Below are 27504 nucleotides of genomic sequence, written 5' to 3' on the forward strand. Positions count from 1 at the left end.
GGTCTTTTGCCTGTCTATATAAATTTTGGAATCAGCTTGTCAATATCCACAAAATAACTTGCTGAGATTTTGAATGGAATTACATTGAACCTATAGATCAATTTGGGAAGAAGTGACATGTTGAGTTTTCCTATCCATGAACATGGGCTATTTCTCCATTTAGTTTTTTGATTTCTTTCATCAGTTGTAGTTTCCATCATACAGATCTCATATAAATTTCATTAGATTTATACCTAAGTATTTCATTTTTGCAGATGCCAATATAGATGTTATTGTGTTTTAAATTTCAAATTCCACTTGTCCATTGCTGCTATATAGGAAAGTGATTGACTTTTGTATATTAACCTTGTTTCTTGTAGCCTTGCTATACTTGCTTATTTTTTTATTTTTTGAGACAGAGTCTCACTCTGTCACCCAGGCTGGAGTGCAGTGGCGCAATCTCAGCTCTGCAAGCTCCGCCTCCTGGGTTCACGCCATTCTCCAGCCTCAGCCTCCCGAGTTGCTGGGACTACAGGCGCCTGCCACTACAGCTGGCTAATTTTTTGTATTTTCAGTAGAGATGGGGTTTCATTGTTAGCCAGGATGGTCTCGATCTCTTGACCTCGTGATCTGCCCTCCTTGGCCTCCCAAAGTGCTGGGATTACAGGCATGAGCCACCACACCTGGCCTATAATTGCTTATTAGTCTAGGAGTTATTCTGTCATTTTTTTTGGACTTTCTACATAGACAATTATGTCATCTGTGAACAAAAAAGAATCTGTACACTTTTTATTCCCTTTCTTCTCTTACTCTATTAGCTAAGACCAATGTAAATAGTGTTGTGTTTTTAATTTCAAATTCCAATTGTTCATTCTTGGTATACAGGAAAGCAGCCTACTCTGTCTTCTTGGTTAGCCTGGTTAAAATTTCATCAAATTTGGCCAGGTGTGGTGGCTCACACCTGTAATTCCAGCACTTTGGGAGGCCGAGGCTGGAGGATCACGAGGTCAGGAGATCGAGACCACAGTGAAACCTCGTCTCTACTAAAAATACAAAAAAAAAAAAAAAAAAAAAAAAAAAGGTTGCTGGGCGTAGTGGTGGGTGCCTGTAGTTCCAGCTACTCAGGAGGCTGAGGCAGGAGAATGGTGTGAACCCCGGAGGCGGAGCTTGCAGTGAGCTGAGATTGCGCCACTGCACTCCAGCCTAGGTGACAGAACAAGACTCTGTCTCAAAAAAAAAAAAAATTTTTTTTTCATCAAATTTATTGATCTGTTTTTTTTTAAAGTTCCAGCTTTTGGTGTTGTTGATTTTCTCTGCTGTTCTCCCATTTTCAGTTTCATTGGTTTCTGATCTAATTTTCTTTAAGCATTTTGTAGTGAGGGGGTTACTTCTCTTTTTAAAAATTTTTAAAATAAGTTTTTGTTTTAAATTGATACATAAGTGTCCATATTTATGGGGTACAATATGTTTCAATACATATACACTTTTTTTTTTTTTGAGACAGAGTCTCGCTCAGTTACCCAGGCTGGAGTACAATGGCGTGATCTTTGCTCACTGCAAGCTCCAACTCCTGGGTTCAAGCCATTCTCCTGCCTCAGCCTCCTGAGTAGCTAGGAGTACAGGTGCCCACCACCACGCCCGGCTAACTTTTTTGTATTTTTAGTCGAGACAGGGTTTCACTGTGTTCGCCAGGGTAGTCTCAATCTCCTGACCTCGTGATCCGCCTGCCTCGACCTCCCAAAGTGCTGGGATTACAGGCGTGAGCCACCACGCCCGGCCTATAATTACTTTTAAACATAAGAAAAAGTAATGTGGAAACTAAAGTACACATATTTATTTTAAAACATTTATTTTGTCATATTTGCTAATACATTGATAGGGAACAAAGAATGCCTGAATCTACTTAAAAGAATCTTAATCTCAAATTAAGTAAAATATATAAATAATCAGCAAAATTCTTATTAACTTGTAGAAATGTAGTTTATTTCATGCAAAGCTACATTCTTTCCTATATTTTAACAGCTAATCAAATGAACATTTCAAAAAATTCATTACATCACAATAAATTAAAATACTACAAAGGAACTTCAAGTCAATGAATTTATCAAAACCAAACTGAGAGAACACTATGCATAGATAAGGCCAAAGTTACTAATTTGCTTATAGGTAGCACTTTGCAGCTTTTTCCAAATACACATTTGAAAATGTAGTGAGAATCTACAGAGAAAAAGGTAGTTTAATTTACAACCCAATGATCAGACAATAAAACATTTGTCATTACATATCAGGTAGCAATGGCTGACTAAAGATAAATTTGGCATCATGCACCAAAAATGACCACAGTAACATTTTGAAAAATTATGATCATATGCACATTTGAAAAGATTTTCTATTTCACCTAATCAACTGAATTAGATAAAGGCAAAATAACAAGTATTTTATTAATGCAATGCAGAAATTAGGTTTTTGGTATATTAATTATTTGCCTGCGTATTGGTATATGTAAAAAAATCACTGAAGGGATGTAGGAGTATTTCAAGCTCACACTGGACTACTGAACTTTAGAATACTGTCCTAAGGAAATAGGTCTGGGCAGAACTTATTTGAGACAGATTTTAAAACTATTTAAAAGCAATACTACAATTAGTTACTTACAAAAGCATTTATAAAAATTAAATATCAGAAAGTGAGAACATCAATATTAGAGCTCTGTTGTATCATTCAATGTTACAATTTATAAATACATATTATAGTGATTTAAAACACAGGTCCACATATTTTCTACCTTCTAAAATAAGAAAAATCCTACAACTTGTTTTCAAAATATGAACAAAAACAAATCCATTGGATTGCTTTTAAAAAATAAATACGGTTTCTCCCCTACAACTTGGTATTCTAAGCAGGGAAGATACTTGCCAGCATTGTTGAGACATACAGTTCCAAATTAGTTGGCTAATAACATTTATGTCAGTATCAACTCTAAATGCTGTTGCACAGTCAGTTTAAATAAATTATTTTACCCTACATATGTCTGCAATAGTAAATCATTCTTTCTACTCTTTTGAACTAAGTGCAGTAAAATTCTTTCACAAAATTTGAGATCAAGATAATCACAAAAGGAAATATTTTCAGTGAAAAAAAAGTTAATTTTTCCCAAGGAGTGTGTAAAAAACAAACGTCTTTTAGGATATTGATGAGAAGAGGAACATGCCAATATTCTTGCTTTATTAACAGATTTAAAAATTACAGTAAGTCCTCAATTGACCTCAATGGACCAATCTTTTGAAAATAGAAATAAAATTTTAGTTAAACCAGGTTGGGTACGGAAGGAATCAGAGGAGTGGACATGTTCCTGCTGCAGTGGGAAGTAAGACAGAGCAGAACTACGGCCTGCCCTACTGGCGGAAATGGCTCCTAGCACCTTGTCTCCAGGAGTCGGGAAAGGGGAAAGAAAACATTGTCTGGTCTTCCAAGTCTCTGGGCAAAAAGTTACTGAGTTGGAAAGAAGTACCTCATACAGATGGGAATTCATATTTTAGAAGGCCTTCTGTAACCTTCTTCTGTTGTTTCAACTCTCCTAAGAAAAGTTTTGATGATGCATGTTATTTATTAATTCCTTTTCATAAAAAGATGTCTCAATAATCTAAATAAACCCTAAATTTTGGGGGGAAATCTATTTTTATGTAAAAATATTACACTGAAAATAATTTATTTACTGATGTGTCCAAGTTAGTGACCTAAAAGATACACTGAGCCAGCATACTTTACATTTGTATTCAGATGTTGCTTAGTTGTCTAGCAAAATCTATTTGACTACTTTAGGTACAATATTGCTATTTCAAGTAGTGGGATTTGTAGTCAGACTGGTTCCTTCTAAGTGTACTACTCATCAAAAACAACTCTGTACACAAAACAGAAGGAAAATCTTTCAGCAGATTAAAAGTCATACTATATAAACATAGGCCTCAGAAAGGAAGAAAGGTATAAAGGAATGAGAGAGGACACAAGAAAAGAAAGACAAAATCCTAAATCCACTTACTTCTTAACATTTAGAATTTAATACAATCCATTACATTTTATGATTCAAGTATGCTAAGATTTTTCAGGGACATATTTTGTCGCTTAGCGCAAATATACTTGTAATTTTTAGGCATGGTCCACTCAAATCACAAGTAAGAAACTCACCTTACTAAACAAGTGAATTATAATATGGGGAGTTTATTTTTTCTCTAATATGGTAATCAGCACACCATCAAGAACATTCCCTAAACCTATTAATGCTATAAAGAATGAGGTTTGTAACTGAACGTAAATTAAATTTCTCTATTAATATGCTAAAATATACTTTTAAAAAAAACCACACACATTCCTATGCTAATTTAATTTGGGCATACATCCAGTTTAATTTCAGAACCAATCATCTAATCAAATAGTAGTCCAAAAAAGTCAACTGGCAGAATGTTTTTTTGAATGTCTGGATTGTCAAATTTTCTGATTCTTTATAAAGGGAAAATCCTTGAATCTTTTGATTTAGTTCTTACCATTTTTGTGAAATGAGGGCCTCTTATGCAATGAGATTATTCAAAAGCCCTTGTATTCATTTGGTAAGAGAGCAAATTTTAATAATTAAACTTATACTTTCTTTTGTTTTTTACAAAAATGTTCTATTGATAACAAGTTATTTATGTTGTAAAAGAAGTTAATTAGTAATTTAGAGGTGATTCATTACATTAATAGATTGTTATTATTTTCTGAAATAGTTATTCTGAATTACTGGCTTACTGAATATTCTTACCTAACAACAATTTAAATAATAATTTGGAAATTTTTAAACAAATACTTACTATCAAGTAATACAGTCATCAAAAATTACCAGAAATAATTCTTTAAGAAATGTACTTTGCATGTAAAGTACGTGCATTTAGTAGTCCTATTTTGCAGTAGATGTCATTATATTTCAGTAAGCTTCTCGAAAGAGAAAACTTGTACCACTACAGTTTTTTACACAAGGTGGTTTGACAAATATTAACTTGGTTCCCCAGCAATAAACTCAGTCTTCCAGGGTCAAGTCATTGCCTTCTGAACTCAAATTTATCCAACAAAATAACATTTTTATATGATTGTAAATAACATTCTGTAAGACAAATTCTGCTTAAAAAGTTGAATACTCTGAATCACTGAAACAACCAAATATTATTTTAAATATAACTTGAAAGTCATAAAGGAATCTATACTGTTTGTGAAGTGTATGCATGTATATACTTCAATTATTATAACCATAAAAAATTTAATACTAAAGAAAAGTGGTAACATTACCTTATACATTCCTACCAATTTATCTTAGGGCATTATAAACGTTAGCTATAAAAGTAATTGGCGAATTTCTTTTCTTTTCTGCTTCTGTTTCAACAACAGCATTTTAATTTCATTACAAAACCTGAAGAGAAACATTATATTTAAGAAATTATTTCAAAGTAAACCCAAAGACTAAATAAAACAACACTAGTTTCACAGGACTTTTGATGAATTAGTCCAAAAAACATTTTTGCTTTAGGGACTTGTAAGCTTTTCTGTAATAAGAAGAAACTGGATCCCTTTCTTGGATGACCATTTTCCCCATCCAATACCTTCAAGTATCATTAGGAAAAATAGCACAGTTATAAACTCCAGTACGTAAACACCAACTCAACTTCCTCACAATAGCTTTGTAAGGTAGATCAGCTGGTAAATAGCAAGTATCATCTGCATTCTGCAAATGAAGGTGCAAAATGAAGCACTTGAGGCACTGAAGAGCTACGTGATTTGCCCAAGGTATTCAATTAGTCAATCATGAAATTACAAAGAGCATCAAAGTATCTCTGCTCCTGGCTTATTGCTCTCTGGTCACACTTCACATGAAAAGACTGTACGTATGTGTTCTTCAGTGTAGTCTATATGACCTTCAATTCAGAGCAAGTCTATCCACTGATAATTATTTTAAAAAGAATCTAATCTCAAAGATCATAAAAACCCAAAGATCAAAATTTTCAGATAATGAGGATGATGCTCTATTCCTTTCAATATCTGCATAGAGCTGTGTTTTTAAAAAACTTACATGATAATATTCATTAAAAAGAAAAAAAAATTTAAATTTATGTCTTGGGGAAAGATTAACTTCAAGTTAGGGGAACCATATAATTCATTTTCAAACTGGGATACTTGAGGGTGAAAGTAATCACTAGTAATAAACAGGATACGAGGTGTTACACTGAGACTGTATTAGGCAAGCTGAAGTATGGTCACCCAATGTAGCATGGATTCAGTAAGAGTTGCAAATATTCTAGGGACATAAGAAAACTCTCTGCAAGCATGCTGCGATCAAATATGTTCACTTTTCAATAAAACACTAGTGCTTTAAAATATAATACATAAATTTAGCTTAAACACAAAGGTTAAAACAATCTATTTAGTAAGAATGTTTAACCAACAAGTTATTACACATTTCCATTCTAATATAGTTTGGTTTTCTATAAATCACAATGTATCAGTAATAACAGTAAATTGACTCACTTTTTACCTTTGAATAACCAATTTTTTTCTCAAAAAGTATGAACAGGTACCTTTAAATATTAAAGGATTTTGTTGGATTCTTTGACTACTAAAAAGAAAAAACACTATTTTCCATTAACGCCTAGGATTTATCCTTGAATGGCATGATCAACATTTAAATCAATAGGTTAAATGATAAATGTGAACATAGTTTTCTGAAATGAAAATCTTTTATAAAGCAATACCAGAAGCATAAAAAAATCCAGTTACTACAAAGACTGAAGGAATACTATTATCACCTGATTACAGTACACATGCTAAATACACAGACACGCATCAGTTGAAGTATAATCTTAATCTTATACATGCAAAAATCCCCACTAGTTTGCAAACAGATTTGAAAAAGCACTTTTTACATTCAGTTATGTCTAGAAGTAAGCCTTGTTTTAAGACATGAGTTTTATGAATACAGTTATTATTTGAGGTCTCCATTCACTTACATTTCTTTGGGAAATACAGGTTGAATATATTTTTTAGAAGTAACAAAAACGTAAGTCACAATAATCAAACTGTATATAATGTTATTTAGTATGACTTATGGCTTCCTTGAATCTTTAAAATAACTCTCCTGAAAAAAAAATTAATCTGAAACAAACTGAACTGCATGTTCTTAACATATGTTGATCTTTTTTAAAATCCTTCCACTGTAACTGTACTTCTAAGGCAGATGCTTAGGAAATGATATGTAATAAATCTTGTTGGAAAAGGTGATACTCTATTCAATGCACATTAAACTATTATTCCTAAGATATAATTAATTCTCAGTGTCTTTTTTGTTATCTTGACACTTTTCACTGAGTATAGAGGAAATTCTAGGGTACACAGACGTTCATCAAGACTGAACTGATGTGTCGACCTTGGTTAGTGGTCCCACAAACTTTTTCAGACTTTAAACATCATTAAATATATCACTGCGGGACATCGAGAGATATCGTCCACCAGGCTGATACCTAAAAAGGGAACATAAAGAAATGATCTGAGGCATCAAAAATAATAAAGGAAGAGAAGAAAACAAGAATACATTAAAAGGGGGTGGCCACATAATTTGTAAGTATTGTAAAATCTAGTCAGTAGCTGAAAGCAGAAACTCACCCTCCAAGTATATTATCCAAAAGGACTTAATTATAAATCAACCAGCAACTGTTTTAGACCCTAGTATATATGCATGACAGAGTGAGAGATGTAAAAAGAAGGGGTGGGGGATGTAAGACACATCTGGGAGATTAATCAATTCAATAACCACTCTCAATTGTTGCATATAAATATAACCTAGGTTTTTACTGCATAGAGGCAATACTGTAGTAAACATTTTTGTGCACATGATATTTTGCTTTTATTTAATTATGTCCTCATAGGATAATGGCTAAAAGTACAGACTTTAGCCAGAATACTGGAATTTGAATGCCTGACTTGCCATTTACAAGTTGTGTGACTCTAGGCAGCTTACTGAGCCTCTCTGGATTTAAATCCAACTGAATTTGCAACCATACAATTACAATATTTTTGTTAAAGGGCTTAGAATAGTGTCTGGCATCTAGACACTCCTATGCAGCAGTTACTAAATATGATAAATTTCACAAATGGGACAATCAGAAACAGGCATATAAATATTGTTGTGATCCTTTGCTATATATTTCAATTATTCTTTCTTATTTATAATTCCACTAGTATTGTATGAAGATAACAATTTTAGTTACCATTACTGGATGATATAATTTTTAAAATATAAAAGCATTAGAAAGTCTAAAAAGGTATCAAAAGTCACTTCATTTTTTACTATTAGTGAAAATGAACATTTTCCTTATCACTTGTTTACTTTTACCTTTACTTACTTATTTTCAACCTTGTCAAGTCAATGTATTATTAAAATTGTAGAGGAATGCTAGAGCTAAAATGTCACATCCAGAACTTACCTTCCTGATTCAGATTCAAGAGGATCATCAGTGAATGTTTCTGCATTAAAATCCAAAGGTTCTGCATCTTGGAGAAGTTCTATCCGGTCCCTTTCAGTCCTGTTATTAGCCCTGGTATATTTGAATGCAGCTGCAAAGGAAGTGGGAAAAAATGTCTACTTCCCTATTGTCTATTAACCCATAGGTCACAGTCTATGGAGGTACAGAAAGAAAAATCAAAATTCCAAGGAATCTGAATTTTCATTGTGAAGATAAAGAACATAAGAAAAGATAACTACATGGTTCCTTAAAATCAGATTAAAATTATAAGCAGTATAATAGAATATAGCAAGGAAAAGTTCTCTAGCCTTGTAGTTAGCTAAGAAGCTCTCTAAGCTCAGAAGCAGATACAGTGCAAACATTTCATTAGTGTAATTCAGAATTAACATTTAACTACGGTATCACAATGGTGAAACTGTTCATTAACAAAAGTAGTTTGAGTTAGTTTTACAGTAAACCTCATTTCTTGGCTAGGACTTTAAGGTGTAATCAGCTCAAACTCTTAAAAAAGGTGTGAGTCTTTTTACCGTAAGGCAAGAGTATGGGTAGCACTAGCCAATAGAAAGAGAATGCAAGCCGATATTTAATTAGAAATTTTCTAGTAGCTATATTAAAAAGTAAAAAGAAACAAGTGAAATTAATTTTAATATATTTAAACACAATATATCCAAAATATTATCATTTCAACATGTTCCAAGTGCTCAATAGCTGCATGTGGCTAATGATTATCATACCAGACAGTAGATAAAGAAAACTAACTTTCCTTTCTCTATGTGGAGAGGGATTTCTTTATAAACAAACCAAATTTTCACAATGTTGTTCAGAGGAGTCCAAGTAAATTTACAACAGCTTTATGATATAGTTCTTTCTGAAAACTTAATGCAAGCCAATTATATCATATTTACATTTTTGTAAGCTTGGACTTTGTCCTAAATGCAAGTCTCTTCATCTTTTCTGTCACTCATTCAGCAAATTGCAATTGCCCAATACATGCTAGATTCTCTCTAATTCATCATCCTATGGCTTTGTGATTCCTCCTCTCTTAAGCATTCTCCTGTCTTGCCAGATTTTTCCATTCTGTAAACTTCCTTCTACTCTGTGGTAAGCAAGCGTCCAAATTCCTTTACAGAATCCTATTTCCCAGTTTTAACTAAAGCTTCAGCCCTTTCCTATTTATTCTACCGTAAAGTCCTTCAAATAAATCCTTTTCTTTTCATCTCCAGGACAACTGCCTTATTTTAGGCCCTAATTATTTCTTGACTGCATTACCCAACAGTCTCTGAAATGGTTTCTATATCTCACTTCCCTAAGAATTATGCTTTATACTGCCATTAAATTCATCTTTCTAAACCAAAAATCTTATCATAGTTCTTCCCAGATTGAAATCTTACCTTTAGGTCAAAATCCAAACTTTTTTTTCTTTTGTTTTTGAGATGGAGTCTTGCTCTGTAGCCCAGGTTGGAGTTCAGTGACATGATCTTGGCTCACTACAACTTCCGCCTCCTGGGTTCAAGCAATTCTCCCATTTCAGCCTCCTGAGCAGCTGGGATTACAGGTGCGTACCACCATGCCCAGCTACTTTTTGTATTTTTAGTAGAGACGGCATTTCACCATGTTGGCCATGTTGGCCTCGAACTCCTAACCTCAGGTGATCCACCCACCTCGGCCTCACAGGCACGAGCCACAGTGCCCGGCCCCAAATCCAAACACTGGAGAATGACAATATCTGTTCCTCAACTATCTCTGTGGCCCCCTCTCTTATTAGCCTCACCATGCTTAGGCTTTAGTTACAGAGAAAAACATACATTTTCCCAAAGGTTCTCTCATGCCACAATGTCCTGCACTTAGTCTCCCTTCTAACTAAAATACCCTTCACCTGGCTAAGTACTATTCATTCTTAAATACTCAGCTAAACATGTCCTTATTATAGAAATATTTCTTCATTATAAAAACTCTTTCCTAAGATAGGCCCTCTTTTTCCATTCCCCAAGCTGAATTCCTTCTGCATCAGGTGTGCATCCTTCCATCAGAGCTGTCATGAGAAATCTACAATATCATACACAGCCTAATTAAAATATTTTTAACATTTCTATTTAGCTCTTTTGTGTAGTTTCCATCTCTCCGGTGAAATTCTATCCTATCTGTTCATGCACATTGTCCAAGCTTTCCATCAGATCATTTAACATACCAATAGGTTATTTTAAAGTCACTGCACTGTCTGATAATTTCAACATTTGAGCCACCTCTGGGTCTGGTATATTCACTATTTTATGTTTTGAAAATGGCTTATATTATCTTACTTTCTTGTATATCTCATAATTTTGGGTTAAAAGCCAGACATTATGTGTAAAAGAAGGAAAAGATGGAAAGAAATCATAGTTTTATGCCCGGAATGGGCACACCTCTTCCATTAGATCATCACTGTTGAGGTCTGCACTCAACCTATAGTTGATCTGAGTTTGGATTTGGTTGTTGCTTTAGTTTCCTTAAGTCCCTACAGACTTCACATTTCTCTAGTAATGAAATCCTATGACCTTGTACTTAGTAGGGCCTCAAGTGTCAGATGGTTTCTCTCAGTATTCTTTTTCCACTCTCAGATTTCAGTAGTTCCTGCATGGATATGGATATGAAACAGAGGGAGTCTTCTCCATGTTTCTATTCCTCCTCCAACAATTGACTACTATTGCTTGGTACTCAGTGTGAAACTTGCAGCTGAGTGGGTGAGAGTGCTCAGTTTTTCTCCTCCATCCTCTGTGCACTGAAGCCTCAGCAATCTTACATCTCTCTAGAAACAACCTCTTTCTTCTATTCAGCTCAAGGTTCTAGGAAAAATTGGTTTTCTAGCACCTCCTAAATAGCTTCTGCCTCATGTCAGTGTGGGTCAGTGACACAGGAAGGTTTCCAAACCCAACCTGGTGGCAGATGGCTTCTGTCTGGTATCAGTCCCTCACTCAATTATGAGCATCCTGAGGACAAGAAGCATACCTTCTTTGTATTGCTGTATACCTGGGAATATGCCTAACTTATATGGGTCAGTCAATAAATTATTATAAAAATGATCAAATAACCTACATCAATTAATAGGAAAGAAAATCATCAAGGTAAATAGTAGAAATAAACACCTGCCTAGAACATACCTGGGATAAGTGCTTACATTATTTAGGGTTAGTATACTTAAAACTATTTATTTGATGCCCCAGTTTCTCGTTTCCCTACCAGAGTACATATTTGAGCTTCCCCTTCCTTCTATATACTGAGGAATGCGAGGGAAAAAAAAAAAAGTCACTGCAAATACACATTCGTAATTCTACAAAGGCATTTCTGGATGAGTATTCTAACACTCAATCTTTATGCAAGCAAGCATAAATAAACAATTTCCAAGTCAACTAGAAGATAAACTACTTACAATGGTTGGTATTAACATCTGAGAAGTTTGACTCTTTGGGGTCAGTATGAATATTTCTGTTCCTAGTGGAATCTTCTCTATTGTGTCCATAACGTTCTTTCCATTCCTAGAAAAGAAGCAAAAATAAATATACAATAAGAGAACATAATAAGAGAACAGAAAATAATCCATTAATGTCAAGAGATTACATATGCAATGTAATATAATTTATTTTCATCAGAAATTCATTAGTAATCAATATAATTATAATCATAGGTCAATGTTTTTATTTTTATATGATTTATTGAAGTCACAGTCTCTATAAATTTTAACTTCTACAAATGACAGAGACATTTTTACTAACTTTGATTGCTATTCATCTATCTAAAATGTAAAACAATATTACTACAAGCTTACTTAGACCATGCAAAAGTTATAAGAATCCATAATGACTAATAGATGTTAACAAAATTTTTTTTCACCCAAATAAACTACAAATATTAGAGAGCTAAAAAGTCAACAGCTAAAGCTGTATACAAACATAATTAATCTATGACTCACGCGGCACTGTGAGTCATCTTAAATGTAGTAAAACCATATTAACTGGATTCTACTCATTAAATTCTTAGAATTGAAAGGGACATTAGAAGTCACCTAATGCAACTTTCCATGCAGTGCAGGGTCTCATTCTAAAACATCCTTGCCAGATGCTTTTTGGCTCTGTGACTAGATAGCATGTAATTTTCTATGTCTGAGAAGCCTATTGCAATTCTGGTAAATCGTGTAATTTAGAAATTCTCATAGAGAAGAAAAATCTATGTCTAGTAACTTCTACTCTTTGGTTCTAGTTCTGCCTTCTAAAATAAAGAAGATACACATATATGAAGATACACAAAGACAACTATTAGTTAGTCTTTGCTTTGCCAGTATATACACCTATTTGTTAAAAATATGTGGTAATTATAATTAGATTTTACTCATTTTTTGCCTTTTCATTTTCTAGGAGGTTAGTTTGCCTTAGAAAATGGAGGCTTAAAGAAAAATTAAGGAGGAATAAAATTAGTATCACAGCACCAAAAAAAAGAGAAACAATTTTAAAGCAATTAAAACCACTTTAATAGCAAGAATACACAAATTTATTTATTCATTCATTCAACAAATATTCATGGAGCACCTACTTTAGGCAAGAAGCTGCTCAATGCCAAACACGAAGTAATGTATTACTAATGACTTTTAGAACAGGTCTGTCAGGATACTTAGTGTATATACCTGAAAGTATTAAAATTCCCTTTCTTTAAAAATATCTTATAACATTTCCCCCCCTTTTTTTTGTCTTTAGCTAATTATTCCAAATTAGTAAGATTCTTAAGAAATATTTCAAATTAATCTTCAGATTACAGAAATTAATACTGTACTTACTCTTCTTCGATTTTCGCCTTCTTCTTGCCTTTGCCTTTTTCTCTTCTCTAAAGACAGAAAAATGATTTCAAATATGGCATAACATGGTTTAATTAGACATAGTGTAACTGAAGTAAAGATATTGGGCTACGACTGATATTTCTTTTAAATTATCACAAAATCAAATGTTATAGGTTATTGCTGGAAAGAATTTGAGAGGTTACCTCACTCAATAGTGAATGCCTTCCGTATTTTTGTTGCAGATGGCCCTGTAGTCTCTGTTTAAATAACTTTAGTGAACAAAGAGTTCTTTCTCACAATGACCTGAAATTTGTTTCTCTGTAAATTCTATTCTCTTTCATTCCTATCTTCTAAGTTAAGTTCATATTTCTCTTCTTTCTGTACGAGTGGTTTTCTTTGTTATTCTCTTTAGGTTACAGACATGATGTTTTCACTTTTTTCCCACAGGATATGCTCTACAGACTCATAATTCTAGCTGTCCTTCTCTAAATACCTTCTAATTTATCAGTCTTATTCTTAAAAATCTTACTCAGGACTGGATGTGCTATGCCATATGAGGTCTAATAGGAGAGCATGTGAAGGCTACACTAACTTACTTTGGAGCTGCAATATATTTTGGCTTACATTCAACCCATAATCACACAAAAGCCCCAGATTCAAGTAGGGAGAATGTCTAAGAACCAATGTCCCAAAAGTCAACTTTTTTTCCCTCCATGCTACCATCACTTTGAACATCAGTAAATTTAATACACTCAGTTTTGTGATTTGATTCTACCAGAGTGCCATGTATTGTAACAGGCTGTTAATGATCATCACATTCTAAAAAAGTAGCCTTTGCTTGAATGATTTCCCATGCAGTATCAAACTGATGATTCTTTAAATTAATGAGCTTTATAACTGTACAGAGTTTGGCAATTATGTTTCAAGGTAAACATGAAAATGATTCCAAGACCAAACAAGGGTGTTTTCTAGCTGCAGACATACTAATAATTTAAGCTTCAGAATTTCTTAAAGACAGATAAAACAATTATTTATGTTTTCAAATTATTTTTGCTAGGAAGGCTACATGTACATTTTTAGCTATAAATTTGCATTAATTGATAATTTCTTAGGATAGATTAAAAATTATTCACAAACTATACAAATATTAATTTTGTATGCTGAGTCTTAGCATTTAGTATTTTCCCTTCATTTATTTTAAAAGACAAATCTTACCTTTTCTGATTAATTCTTTTCCTTCATTAACTAAGTCTGATGTCATATCATCATCTCCCATAAACTGCTGGAAACCAAGCAGATTCAAACAACGGGTTCCCAAACTAATAAAAGCAGGTTTTTAAAAAAGACAAGCATTATTTCACATTGTAAATATTTAGATGAATTGTTCTTTAGCATTGTCACTCCAAAAGAAGACTATGCTTCATTATCTGTTATCATATAGTTATCTATAGTCACATCTGACATGCCTCAAGAAGTACCACTTATCTCCCTTTCTAAGAAGTGTATGTCCTGTACTTCACTGATTAGGGTATACACTATATTCAGGTTTCTTATAGATGTCAATTAAGTCAAGTTATCAGCATACCTTCAGAAAACAATTACACCAAGATGGTAAAATGATAACTATAATAATGTAAGAGCAACTTTTTCCCTCTGATCTAGTTAACTATTTAAATAGCTTTTATATACTACAAATTGATTACTATATCTTATCTGAAGCCTACTACCTTATATCTTATTTGCTATTTACTTTAAATTTGATTGTTGTACAAGATGAGAATACTGAAAATATGGAACACAAGGAAGGAAACGATAGGTGAATAGGCAGGATTAATATTTGTTTAAGATCCAACCATACATCAGATAATTTACAGATGCCTTCTTATTTAATTTTTACTACCATTCTAAGAGATAAATATCACTTTACAGGTAAGAAAACAGGCCTAAGGGGTTAAATACTTTGCTAAAGATCCCTTAATAAATGACAGACTTAGAATTTAAATCCCAGACAAAACAAAAACCAAGCAGTTCTTTTATTATATTAGTTCTCAAACTTTTTCAATGACGTACTTCTACACAGAGAGGGAGGAAAAGGGAAGAGAAAGTGGTGAAGGAGAGAGAGAGAGAGAGAGACGAAGGGAAAACAGGAAAGCAATTTAGAAAAAGTGAAGCTCTCCATTCCATTTTGCAGGAAAAATGTGAAAATATCTAGCTAATCCATAACATATCTACTTGTTTCATTCATATAAAAAATGTTTATTATGTATTACCATTGGGTAAAATTGGGGTTTTGCAGATGATTATGTTAATTCTCTGACTTCAAACATTTCCTTACCATCTTCCTATCCTTGTGAGAGTACTATACTTCAGGATGAGAAGCTCAGAATTAGATCACTGTCTCTGGGAAGGTTTTATCTTTGTCGAAAGTGTCAGGAAACAACATTACGCTCTCTAGGCAGGTAAGTCTGAATATTCACTCTGGGTGTGGCTGCATTGCTAATAGCATGGGAATTAGACTAATTCTGGCAGCATTTCAAATGAAAATGAACTTATCAAGTCAACCTATCATTGAAATGTCAGTAAGGCATTGCTTTGGGTGTTCTATAACAGAACATCTATTCTGTGAGTTAATCTGAAAATTAACTTTTTTTCCCCTTAAAGACAAAATGGCACTCAAAGTTTATCCTGATTAGAAAGACACTTTTAATGATTATATTTAAGTTTAACAATTTTCCTTTCTCTAGACATAGTGATTCCTTATAGCTAAGATTTTTAGTTGACAGAGCATTATTCTGCCCCATATCACTTGATCCATATAACCATCTAACAAGGTAAGAAGAAATGCTAATCTTGCCAACATAACTGCTAACATTAAAAAAATTTATATATTACAAGTTCTTAATGTTCCACTTTATTAACTTTTCAAATGATTAAGCACATAATAAAAACATAGTTTTAGGCACACAAAGTGTGACTAGACTCTTCTTTTAATACATCATTTTCACACTGTAGATCTGTTACTGTCTTCTCCACCTAAAGAAAACACTCAAAATATTAGATTCGCTATCAGTTCATATTAAAAGTATTATTTTAAGGGAGGAGAACACCCCTCATATTGTCTTATGCCCTATTTCTGCCTATAAAGAAAGAAGAAGTAAAAACTAAAGGGCAGAAATGGAATCCACTGGCAGATAGCCCAGCACCACGCCCTGGGACTGGTAGTTAAACATCAGCCCCTGGCCTAACTGCTTGTGTTATCTATAGATTTCAGACATTGTATGGAAAAGCATCGTGAAAATCCCTGTCCTGTTCTGTTCCGTTCAGTGCGTACAGCCCCCAGTCACGTACTCCCTGCTTGTTCAGTCATCACAACCCTCACGCAGATCCCCTTAGTTGTAAGCCCTTAAAAGGGACAAGAATTGCTCACTCGGGGAGCTCGGTTTTTGGAGACGTGAGTCCACCGATGCTCCCAGCAGAATAAAGCCCTTTCCTTCTACAACTCGGTGTCTGAGGGGTTCTTGTCTGCGGCTCGTCCTGCTACAATTTGAAGTTATAATCTTTTAGTTATTTTACTTATGAGAAAGTAAAATATATTTTTAAAAATTCAATAGAGAATGTATTTTAAACAATATCTGTTTACTCATTACTGTAATGTTAGTAGATATTATCTGTAACAACTATAAAATGGTATTGGAAGATTTAAATAAAGTAAGTAGATAAAATTTATTTTTCTCAGAAGAGTAAGCAATGAACATTTTTAAGTGTTTTTGAAAAAGTGGTATTTTGGGTATGTCATGGAGCACTTAAGCAATGAAAGAGGGCAGAGTACAGGATGAGGAGGCCTGACATATAAAAAGAAGGAAAGACAGATGCTAGAAGCCAAGTACACCTATCCTTTAAACCCTTTTGAATCTCACTCCTGCCTAGATTCTACCATTCATTCTAATTCCATGAAAAGAGCATTCCACGTGCTTTCTGACACAGGAGAAAATTTCTCCTCTAGTCTTAATGTACAGCTTGATTACAATTGGTCCTCAACTGACCCTTTGTTCTGGCCATGGTCTGAAGCATCTAGACACCCAGCAATAATGATTGGAAAGCTCCAAGGCTAATTTATGTCATTAGAAAAAAGCTGGACAGAAGGGTGTTTTGCAGGCTATGCTAGCTGTCAGTGTCAAAGGCCAGGGCTTAAGAGTTAACACTCTGTAATTAATCCTATCATTTTTTAGCCTAAATAGAATAATGTTAAAATAATATTATTTATTATAATAGAATAATAACTCTACCTCTTTCTTCTTTAAATTTTTTAGAGGAAGAATAGCACCTGATCACTCCAGTAGTTCCTTTGAACTATCCCCAGCTTCTCCAAAGCCACAATAAAACAAATTGAAACTCAATCAGTAAATATTGAAAAGAGTTTTAAAGAGAAAGGATATCCAGATTTAAGAGCAAAAGAAAAAATAACGTTAAGTTTCTTACCTAAAATAAGTAGCAAAGCAGAGAATTACCACCAACATAGGATAATATATATAGAATCCATCTGCAATAAAGGATAAAACTTTCATGGAACCCATAATCTGAAGAGCAAGAAAAAAGTAAGTTAAATTGGAATAGCTCTATAATTTCCATTCCTTTCCTTCATTAGAAAATTTGCCTATAACCAGTCATGCCAATCCATTTGAACTTTTTAAAAAGTAGAAGAAAAGCAGTAAATGGACTTATTTTTTAAAATCTGCTTTTTATTGAGGTTTTCTCTTAAGGAAAATTAATGTAATTATTACTCAAAATTATCACATACATTGACTATAAATATAAAGTTAATATTAGTATAGGTCAGTTCTTTTGATACCTATATGAACCAAAAAACATTTTTATCATAAAAGAAGCAAAATCACTTTTATCTAGTCAATAGTAATACATATACAATCTTTAAGAGAAAATTTTACCAGTAACACTATAGAACTTTTCTGCTGGCATTAAAAGAAATTTCACAATAACAGCAACTCATATAGATAGTGAAACTAAGGAATTCCATTTTCTGACCATACTTACAGATGTGTAAGCAGTTGGCTGAGTATTCTTGTGAGAGATAGATGAATCCATATGGGTCAAACCCAAGAAATTAAGACATAAAGGAGGTGTCAAACGGCAAAATAGCCTGCAACAAACATTTAAAAATATGTATATAAAAAGTAAAGCAGCAAAATACATTTTATATTATACTGAGATGTATTAAAAACATTTCAGATAATTATAGCTAAAATTTTCATCTATTTGCTTTATATATACATTGAATTCTTAATGTGACCTGCCCTCACTTACTTGGGAGGTATTCTGAAGATTGCCACATCAATGCCTACATGACTACAGCCTCAAACTCCTTGCTTTTATGGTTTCTGCCATTGCTTTATCCCCACAAATTGTGGAGTGCCTTTCCATGCATCTCCTACAACTAAGTCATCCGTAAAATCCATCTCACAGCATGACAAGGACAGTAACATCCTCAAGGTGAATTGTATTCAGTACATAAAAGAACTGAAGTTGTATCAACATATGTCATTCTGACACGCACAGACATAAAGTTGTTCAATTCTGTCCAAATAAAAAGAATGCCTTACAAACCCACTTGGATAATTGGGGCTGGGGAGAATAAAGTGTGGGTATGAATAAAAAAAAAAACATAATATGAGAGAATTCTTTTGTGGTGACAGAACTGTTCTGAATCTTGATTGTGTTGGTGCCTACAGGAATCCATACACACACACACACACAAATGAATGAAGGATTAAAAAGATGGTGAGAACTAAAGTCTGTAGTATATAGTTAACAGTAATGTTTTACTCTCATTTCCCGGTTTTGATATCACTGGGGGTAGAGTGAAGGTTACATAGGACTTTTTGTACTATATTTGCAACTTCCTGTGAGTCCATAATTATTTGAAAAACAACAAAAAAGATGCTTAAAAATACTTTAGATGTCAACTCCTCTACAAAATTATCTAAGTTCATCCTTTATAAATACCTCATTTAACAATAAGAACAACTAATAGATTGTACAATCTCACCCAACTTGAAGATATCTCTCTAAATCTTCTCTAAATTCCTCAGGAAAATTGTTCTTGTTGGTTTTCTCAGTCCTCCTCAACTCAGTGACAGACCACTGAATCTTAGGACACCAGCTAGGTCTGACTTAGTCTCTAAACTCTCCATTGTTTCTACTACTTGCTAATCTCTGGTTGGTAAATCCAGGCTCACTAAGTATGTTTCTTCTGCCTTCTAGCCTAACCCAGCACACCTACTTTAACCTTAAAACTCAAGCAGGAGTTAGCTGGCAATCAACAAACATCTATTTAATATTTAAACCTAATCAATTAGCTGATAGAAATATAGATGTTAGCGGAACACCTGTAAGCAAAAATAAAAGATCTGTAAGAATACACTCATTGATGACATTTCTCTTGTTTCTAAACATAATCCGACTTACATGCCACTGAAAAGAAGGCTATAAGCATCAGTCTGGTGATGTGAAGCCAAGTAATAATAGTTAAATACACGAATCCTGAACACAGTAGAATAAACACAGATACTCAGGAAGAAGATGGAAAGGAAGCAAGCAATCTGGAAAAAAACAAAAACAAAGCAGTTTGTTTAAAACAAACAGACTTTAGCACTTAACAATTACAAGCATTATCCTTCATTTTTTTTTTTCTTTTTTTTTGAGACGGAGTCTCGGCCCTGTAGCCCAGGCTGGAGTGCAGTGGTGCAAACTCGGCTCACTGAAACCTCTACCTTCTGGGTTCAAGTGATTTTCCTGCCTCAGCCTCCTGAGTAGCTGGGATTACAGGCATGTGCCACCATGCCCGGCTAATTTTTGTATTTTTAGTAGAGACAGAGTTTCACCATGTTTGCCATGCTGGTCTCAAACATCCACCCGCCTCTGCCTCCCAAAGAGCTGGGATTACAGCCACCATGCCCAGTCTAGCCTCCATTTCTAACATTTATTGATGCTCTATAATTGAAATACAGTAATAGAGAATTTTTAAATCACCCATTAAGATTATGAAAAAACCTACATTTCAAACTGTTTAACATCCTAGATCCAAAAGTTTCGAATCTACCTTCTAATGTGAGCACGTTTTCCTATTCCCTTGGCAACTCCTCACATGAGGACTACAAGTTATGTAGCTTTACTGGCATAAATATAATCAAAGTATTCCCAGGGCCAAGTGTGATGGTTCACGTCTATAATCCCAGCAATTTGGGAGGCTGAAGCAGGAGGATCACTTGAGTGCAAGAGTTCCAGACCAGCCTGGGCAACATGGCAAACCCTGACTCTACAAAAAAATACAAAAATTAGCAGGGGATGGTGGTGCATGGCTGTAGGCCCAGCTACTTGGGAGGCTAAAGTGAGAGGATCTCTTGAGCCTGGAAAATCGAGGCTGCAGTGAGCCATGTTCACGCCACCACACTCCAACTTGGGTGACAGAGCAACATTCTGCCTCCAAAAAAAAAAAAAAAAAAAAAAAAAGATTCTCAGATTTTTGCACTACCTTGCAACTTTTCATCTCTCCTCAAAGAGTTATTAGTTTCTATAGCGTGGGTAAAATAATGAAGCACATTTCTGGAAGTATGAATAACAACACTGCAGAAAACTTCAAGGCTTTCATTTTTACTAGAAGAAATACATGGAGGAAATAGTTAAGGATTATACTACGAAGTGACATCTATTTATGACAGACACAAAATAAACTGACCTCGATATAAATATAATTATATGTTTTTTCTGCCAGCTGTATGAAGACCGCAAAGAGGGATAAGACAGGAGTAGTGCTAAAGAATGTGCACTCTGACCACACAACAATCACGGAGAAGATGGACAGAACCACAGCAAGTATCTTGTAAAACCATGGTCGCAAAAGACATTCCCAGTACCATTCTAGAAGATAAAAGAAAAAAATGATTAGGAAAACTATAAAAGAGTAATGGGGTATTTACATTGTTTCAAAATATCTCCCAATAAGATACTTAATTTCAAAGAGAAAAACAACAATTTAATGGCAGAGAAACCAGGCAGATACCACCCTAACCAGATGATCACCCATGATGGGACAAACTGACATCGTGTGCCTCCTGTTGTGATGTACTGATAGGAACATGACATTGCTGCTGTGGTATTCTTACGAAAAATGCAGAACCTGCATCTAATTTTAAAGAAACATCAAATTCAGGGACATTCAACAAAAAACTGGCCTATACCCCCAAAAACATTTTCTGATATATCATAAAACACAAAGACTGAGAAACTGTGTCAGATGAGAGGAAACTAAGGAGACATTAACAACTGAATGCGATGCATGATCTGGGATTTTTTACAAAAAATATTATTGGGATAATTATAGCAAAATCTGAATAAGGTCTGTAAATAATAGTACAGTATAAATATTAATTTTTTATTTTGATGGCTGTATTTGCCTATGTAAGAAAATATCTTTATTTTTAGAAAGTATACACAGAAACATTTAGGAACAAGGAGGCACCATGTCTGGATACAACTCTAAAATAGTAAGAAAAAATACATACAGATAAAGCAAATCAATATGGCAAAATGTTAACATTGGAGAGCCTAGTTGAAGGGTATATGGGAATATTTTGTACTGTTTTGTTTTATCTTATTTTGTTTTGAGACAGAGTCTTGCTCTGTTGCCCAGGCTGGAGTGCAGTGGTGTGATCTCGGCTCACTGCAACCTCTGACTCCAGGGTTCAAGCAATTCTCCTGCTTCAGCCTCCCAAATAGCTGGAACTACAGGCGAGTGCCACCACGCCCAGCTAATTTTTTGTATTTTTATTAGATGCGTGCTATCACGTCCAGCTAATTTTTTGTATTTTTAGTAGAGATGGTGTTTCACTGTGTTAGGCAGGATGGTCTCGATCTCCTGACCTCGTGATCCACCCACCTTAGCCTCCCAAAGTGTTAGGATTACAGGTGTAAGCCACCACACTCAGCACCATTTTGGTTTTAAGTCTGAATTTAGGTATAAAGAAAAATTTAAAAAAGAAAGCTCAATAAATTAAAAAGCTGTATTTTTACTTCATTTATTGAATAGTTGAGCTTCTGGTTCACTGTAATTCTTTACAACTTTCCTCTTATCATAATTCCTAGTGATTTCAATACCCACATAAATGATTCCCCTTTCAATACCCTTGTCTCTCATTTCCTTGACCTCCTCTCTAATAAACTTTCCCTCCATCCTACCTCAATTACTTGTTGCTACAGTGATGCTTAAACCTTTTATTATCAGCATCTCCAGCCCTTCCATATAATCGCATTCCAGCATCCTTGTCTCCAAACAATACCTTCATCTAGTACAGTATTTCAACTCCACTGACTGGCCATAGCTGGACGAAAAATCAATTTATTCTATCACATTTCTACTGTTATTTAACACTTTGATGCCCTTCCTTCCTCATGCAGCTCAGATTCCAGTCTTTGAGGACAGTATCACACTTACTTTGCCCCATTTTGCTCCACTGTACCTGTTAAGCTAAACCACACCTAGTTAAATCCAACTCCCTGGCTACTCTGAGCCTGCATCCACACAGCTGCACACTGCAGGAGAAAGACACCCAACCTCGTTGACTGGCCTCACTTTAAATTCTTAATCACTAGCTTCAAGTGGGTCCTCAGTACTGTCTCGCTAGCCTACTATAATTTGCCAATCTTCTCCGATGCCCACTCTGCTAGGTAACTATTTTGCACCTTCTCTTCCCTCCTCAAATCTCTAAAATCTCCTCTTCTATACTTACTCTCCACATTTCATTGAGAAAACAAAGCGATCAGAGGAGAATTTTCCCAAGTTTCTACCACTACAACTTCTCAGCTAGTTACATCTGTGCCTTACCTCCACCATTCTCTTCATTGTTCACTATTTCTTACCTCATCTCTTTTTTTTTTTTTCTTTTATTTGAGACCAAGTCTCACTCTGTTGCCAGACTGGAGTGCAGTGGCACAATCTCGGCTCACTGCAACCTCCGCCTCCCGGGTTCAAGCGATTCTCCTGCCTCAGCCTCCCAAGTAGCTGGGACTACAGGCATGTGCCACCACGCCCAGCTAATTTTCGTATTTTTAATAGAGAAGGGTTTTCACCATGTTGGCCAGGATGGTCTCAATCTCTTGACCTTGTGATCTGCCCACCTCGGCCTCCCAGAGTGCTGGGATTACAGGTGTGAACCACCGTGCCTGGCCTCAAATTCTATTATATCATTTACTAATTACATGTGATAATTTCTCTTGACTATGCCCCCAATCCTCTGTCAGCTACTACCCCTTTCCTCTGTTTCCTTTTATAAGGAAAACATTGTTAAGAGTTTTCTAGTCTGTCTCCAATTGCTCCTCTTCCTATTTCTTTTAAATTTCAGTCAGGTTTCTTTATCCTCTCCCCTCACTTCTCTAAAATCCAATGGTGAAGTCTTAATATTTATGATCCTTAATCTATGTGCAACATTTGAAAAGGTACTTTATATACTCTCTTCCTCAAAACACTTCATTGTCCTAATTTTCCTGTCTCACTGGCCCCTCCTTTTCTAATCTTTTCTGCCGGTTACTTCTCATCCACCTAATCTCTAAATTCTGGAGTGCCTCAGACTTGGTCCTCAGACTTTTCTCTTTTCTCTATCTCAATACTTCTTTATTGATTTTACCCTGACCCCATGGTTCACTATACATTGATGGTACTCTAATTCATATCTGTAGTTCAGACTTCTCCCTTGAATTTCAATTTCTATAATCAACTGCCTATTCAGCATCTTTACACCTTTATATGTTTATTGTCTGTTTTCCTCACTCCACAAGGGTAGGAATTTCTGTCTTTTTAAATTGATATGTACCAAGCTACCAAGCACCCAACAATACATAGCACTAATGTACCCAAATATTTGTTGAATGAATGAAAACAGATACCACATCATTCCTTCATTTAATTACGAAGCATTTTTGTTAAAGTTTTCTGAGATGTTTGTTATAGCCATTAAGTCTTCATACTGAAAACCAAACATGCAAAGGAGAATCAAGTGAATATAACCATTTATTTGAATAAATAAGGTAAATAGAAGTTTTAATACTGTGACACTTTTGTACTTGCATTAAGTTTCTTCACACTAAATTTGACAACACTTGAAGGGACTGCCATAAATTATCAAAAAGGAGAAAAATGATAACTACAGAGTATAGGTTTTATAATAAGACTAATAAATGTAAATAATCAAAGAGGACTATTTAGGGGAATATTTCAGTAGTATGTCAAGACTGAAGAAGAGACTCAAGCTTGTGATGTAAAATTACTTACAATTCTAACTATTTTAAGTACAGTCATGTGTCACATAAGAACATTCCAGTCAATGATGGACTGCATATACAATGGTGATCCCATAAAATTACAATACTGCATTTTTACTATTATCTTTTCTATGTTTATATACACAAATACTTACCACTGTGCTACAACTGCCTACATTATTCAGTACAGTGACATACTGTATAGGTTTGTAGCCTAGAAGTAATAAGCCATACCATATTGCCTAAATGTGTAGTGGGCTATACCGTCTAGGTTTCGTATGTACCCTATGATGCACATGCAATGATGAAATTGCCTAACAACACATTTCTCAGAGTAATCCCAGTCATTAAGCAATACATAATTGTATACATTATGCATTATACAAAATATGCTTGATGTATACATTTTTTATAGAATTTTTATTATTTGTGAAGTAACAGTGGAAACTAATGATTATATGTTATATGATAAGTAAAACAGTTATTTTGGGGAAATGTTACCAGATACTTAATATCACATGGTACAAAATTTTGCATTGGTGAAAACACATAATTTTTTTCTACAGACAACTTTTCATCATTACAGTTTGAAATTTATATTAAATTACATACCAAATGTAGGATTATAAAAATATTGGATAAATCGATTTTCTGGCTCTGGCGATTGAAAGGTGTGAACAAACTGACGAGTAGCACTAGTTTCATTTTTTGCTACATCTTCTAGATAAAATGCTTGTTCCAAAAGAATCTGCCATTGTACTTGAGTTCGACGGTGTCTCTGAACTGAATAAATCACCTAAAAAAGAGAATGGGGGTAGACCTGGCAGTGTTCTGATCCAACAGTGGTTCAGTTCTCCACTAGGGAGCATGTTTTGATTGTCACAACAACGGGAAAGTGCTAGCGCATTTACTGGGTCAGGCTGAGAATATTAAGGTTCTAAAATGATGTAACAGTTTTATATAATGTAACAGTTATGCTCAGTGAAGAATTCTCCCTCCTCAAATGCCAATAGTACCCCTGCTGGTATACACAGAGATAAAATATTTCAAAGAATAATAAGGACAGGATGAAAGGAAGTTTCAATACACATTCACTAAACATTCCTTTTATATGAGCAATGATTATAAGTCTAATTAAAATCATCATTAAGTAAAATACTTACAATTAACAAAGTTACCTGTTTATGCAGTTTTACCAGACTTTTTTCACTTGGGTAAATATTATGCTTTTCATCAAAATCTTCATAATCATCCATGTTTCTCCCCATTTTTTCCTGATACTCTGTAGGGCACTAAAAAAAAAAAAAAAAAAAAAGTAGACTTTTAAAAATCTTAATTGTAAAAAGATAAAAATTTATTTTTATTAAAAATCTTTCATTCTTGAGCAGTTCTAATTTTTTCAAAAACATCTTCCTACTTTATTGTCATCTCTAGTTAGACTTCATCTGCTGATATTTTCTTGAAAATGTCTTAAAAGGTGTACTGAGTTTCTTCTCACCTCTATAATATTAATCTTTGTGTTCATATATACTAGATAGATATAGATGGCTATAGGCAGGGGAACTTACCTACAGGAAGCAACTAGTATTTGAGAGGATTATTCTAAGTAGGATAAATTATTTTTCTAGCTAAAGAATGAAGCAAAATCATGACAAATCCAAGATGCTGAATTTTTGAAAGGCATAGCACAGAGAAATAAATACATGAATTTAAAGTCATCTTCTATACTACTATTCATTTATTACCTATATGAACTTGGGCAACTTAGTTAACCTCTCTTAGTAGTTCTCAAAAAGTAGCAAATGTGAGATAAATAGTTAGAAAAGTGATTCCAATGAATATTATCTTAGCCAAACAGAACACTAGGCAAGAATCAGTATAACAGATTTAAAATATAGGAAAATAAATATTTCTATCATTCTGTGGGTTTAGAAGACAGTTGGGGAACTGCAAATAACCATTTTTGGAAGTATATAAATACCCCTAATTCAATACCAATGCATCAAAACCTTAACTATATGGTTTACTAAATACCTATGCTAACATCACTCATTTTATGATATATGTCATGAATATATTAATGAAAATATTTGTAAAATAACGTGTAGGTAGCTGATTGTAAGATATTACTGAGGCTTTAGTTTATTTTTACAGGAGATATGCCTTTAGTGAACATATACAATGACAGTTTAAAGGTTTATTTCCATCATTGTCATGACAATCCTTATATATTAGTCAACCTCTATCTCCATATTTCAACAGAAAGTACTGCCAATAATTAGTGTTAAACTTGCAGTAATTAAAATAAAATTCCAAGTACAAATGGTATTTGGTTAATATTTCCATGAAAATGAGTTTAAGACCTCAGCTATAGGCTGTTTTCATACTTTTCTGGTACTTTTGGTATAATATATAAGTGTGTATTTCAAAAGGAAACAGATAAAATGATTTCATTACCTTTTTAAGTATTGTATCAACACATTTTCTCAATGGGTGATTATATTTGATGCTTTCATTCACTTTACGAACCTCCTATAAAAACAGTAAAATAAATAAACATATTTTGATTTCTACAGATCACATATTCCAAATGAGAATGCATTAAGTACTATATATTTTCTCACAAGTTCAACTTCAACACAAATTACTTTGCATTACATGAATAAAGGTTCTTAAGAACACAAGTAAAAATACAAAGTCACTGAATAGCTATTTCCATACCCTGAACTTTTCCTTACTTTTTAGATTCACTCTCTCATCACTTCATTACTTGGTGCACAAAAAAGAATAAGCATTATTTAAAAGTCCACAAAAGATCAGACAAACTTTGTGGTCCTAAAAGAACAGGGC

The 27504-nt window shown here is 34.1% G+C and overlaps 1 protein-coding gene across 6 annotated transcripts in view; it reads right to left on the minus strand.

Moving 5' to 3' along the window:
* Nucleotides 1-1940: 1940 nt before the first annotated feature.
* LMBRD2 (LMBR1 domain containing 2) overlaps nucleotides 1941-27504 on the minus strand; it is a 60817-nt gene continuing 35253 nt past the window's right edge. For 2 of the 6 annotated variants that reach the window (XM_005556724.5, XM_073993293.1), the window contains 12 exons: nucleotides 27112-27186; nucleotides 25833-25946; nucleotides 25267-25450; nucleotides 21077-21258; nucleotides 19807-19940; nucleotides 18376-18481; nucleotides 17803-17900; nucleotides 14539-14642; nucleotides 13324-13370; nucleotides 11926-12031; nucleotides 8481-8610; nucleotides 1941-7517 (listed from right to left, as the gene is read on the minus strand). In XM_005556724.5, the coding sequence (XP_005556781.1) occupies nucleotides 7457-7517; nucleotides 8481-8610; nucleotides 11926-12031; nucleotides 13324-13370; nucleotides 14539-14642; nucleotides 17803-17900; nucleotides 18376-18481; nucleotides 19807-19940; nucleotides 21077-21258; nucleotides 25267-25450; nucleotides 25833-25946; nucleotides 27112-27186 (1341 nt within the window). In that variant the 3' untranslated portion in view covers nucleotides 1941-7456. Of the gene's footprint in view, nucleotides 7518-8480; nucleotides 8611-11925; nucleotides 12032-13323; nucleotides 13371-14538; nucleotides 14643-17802; nucleotides 17901-18375; nucleotides 18482-19806; nucleotides 19941-21076; nucleotides 21259-25266; nucleotides 25451-25817; nucleotides 25947-27111; nucleotides 27187-27504 lie in introns of those variants that run through there. The other 4 variants (XM_045393617.2, XM_065546156.1, XM_073993295.1 and 1 more) reach the window with 3 other exon arrangements.

Source organism: Macaca fascicularis, chromosome 6 (genome assembly GCF_037993035.2).
Source record: "Macaca fascicularis isolate 582-1 chromosome 6, T2T-MFA8v1.1".
NCBI lineage: Eukaryota > Metazoa > Chordata > Mammalia > Primates > Cercopithecidae > Macaca > Macaca fascicularis.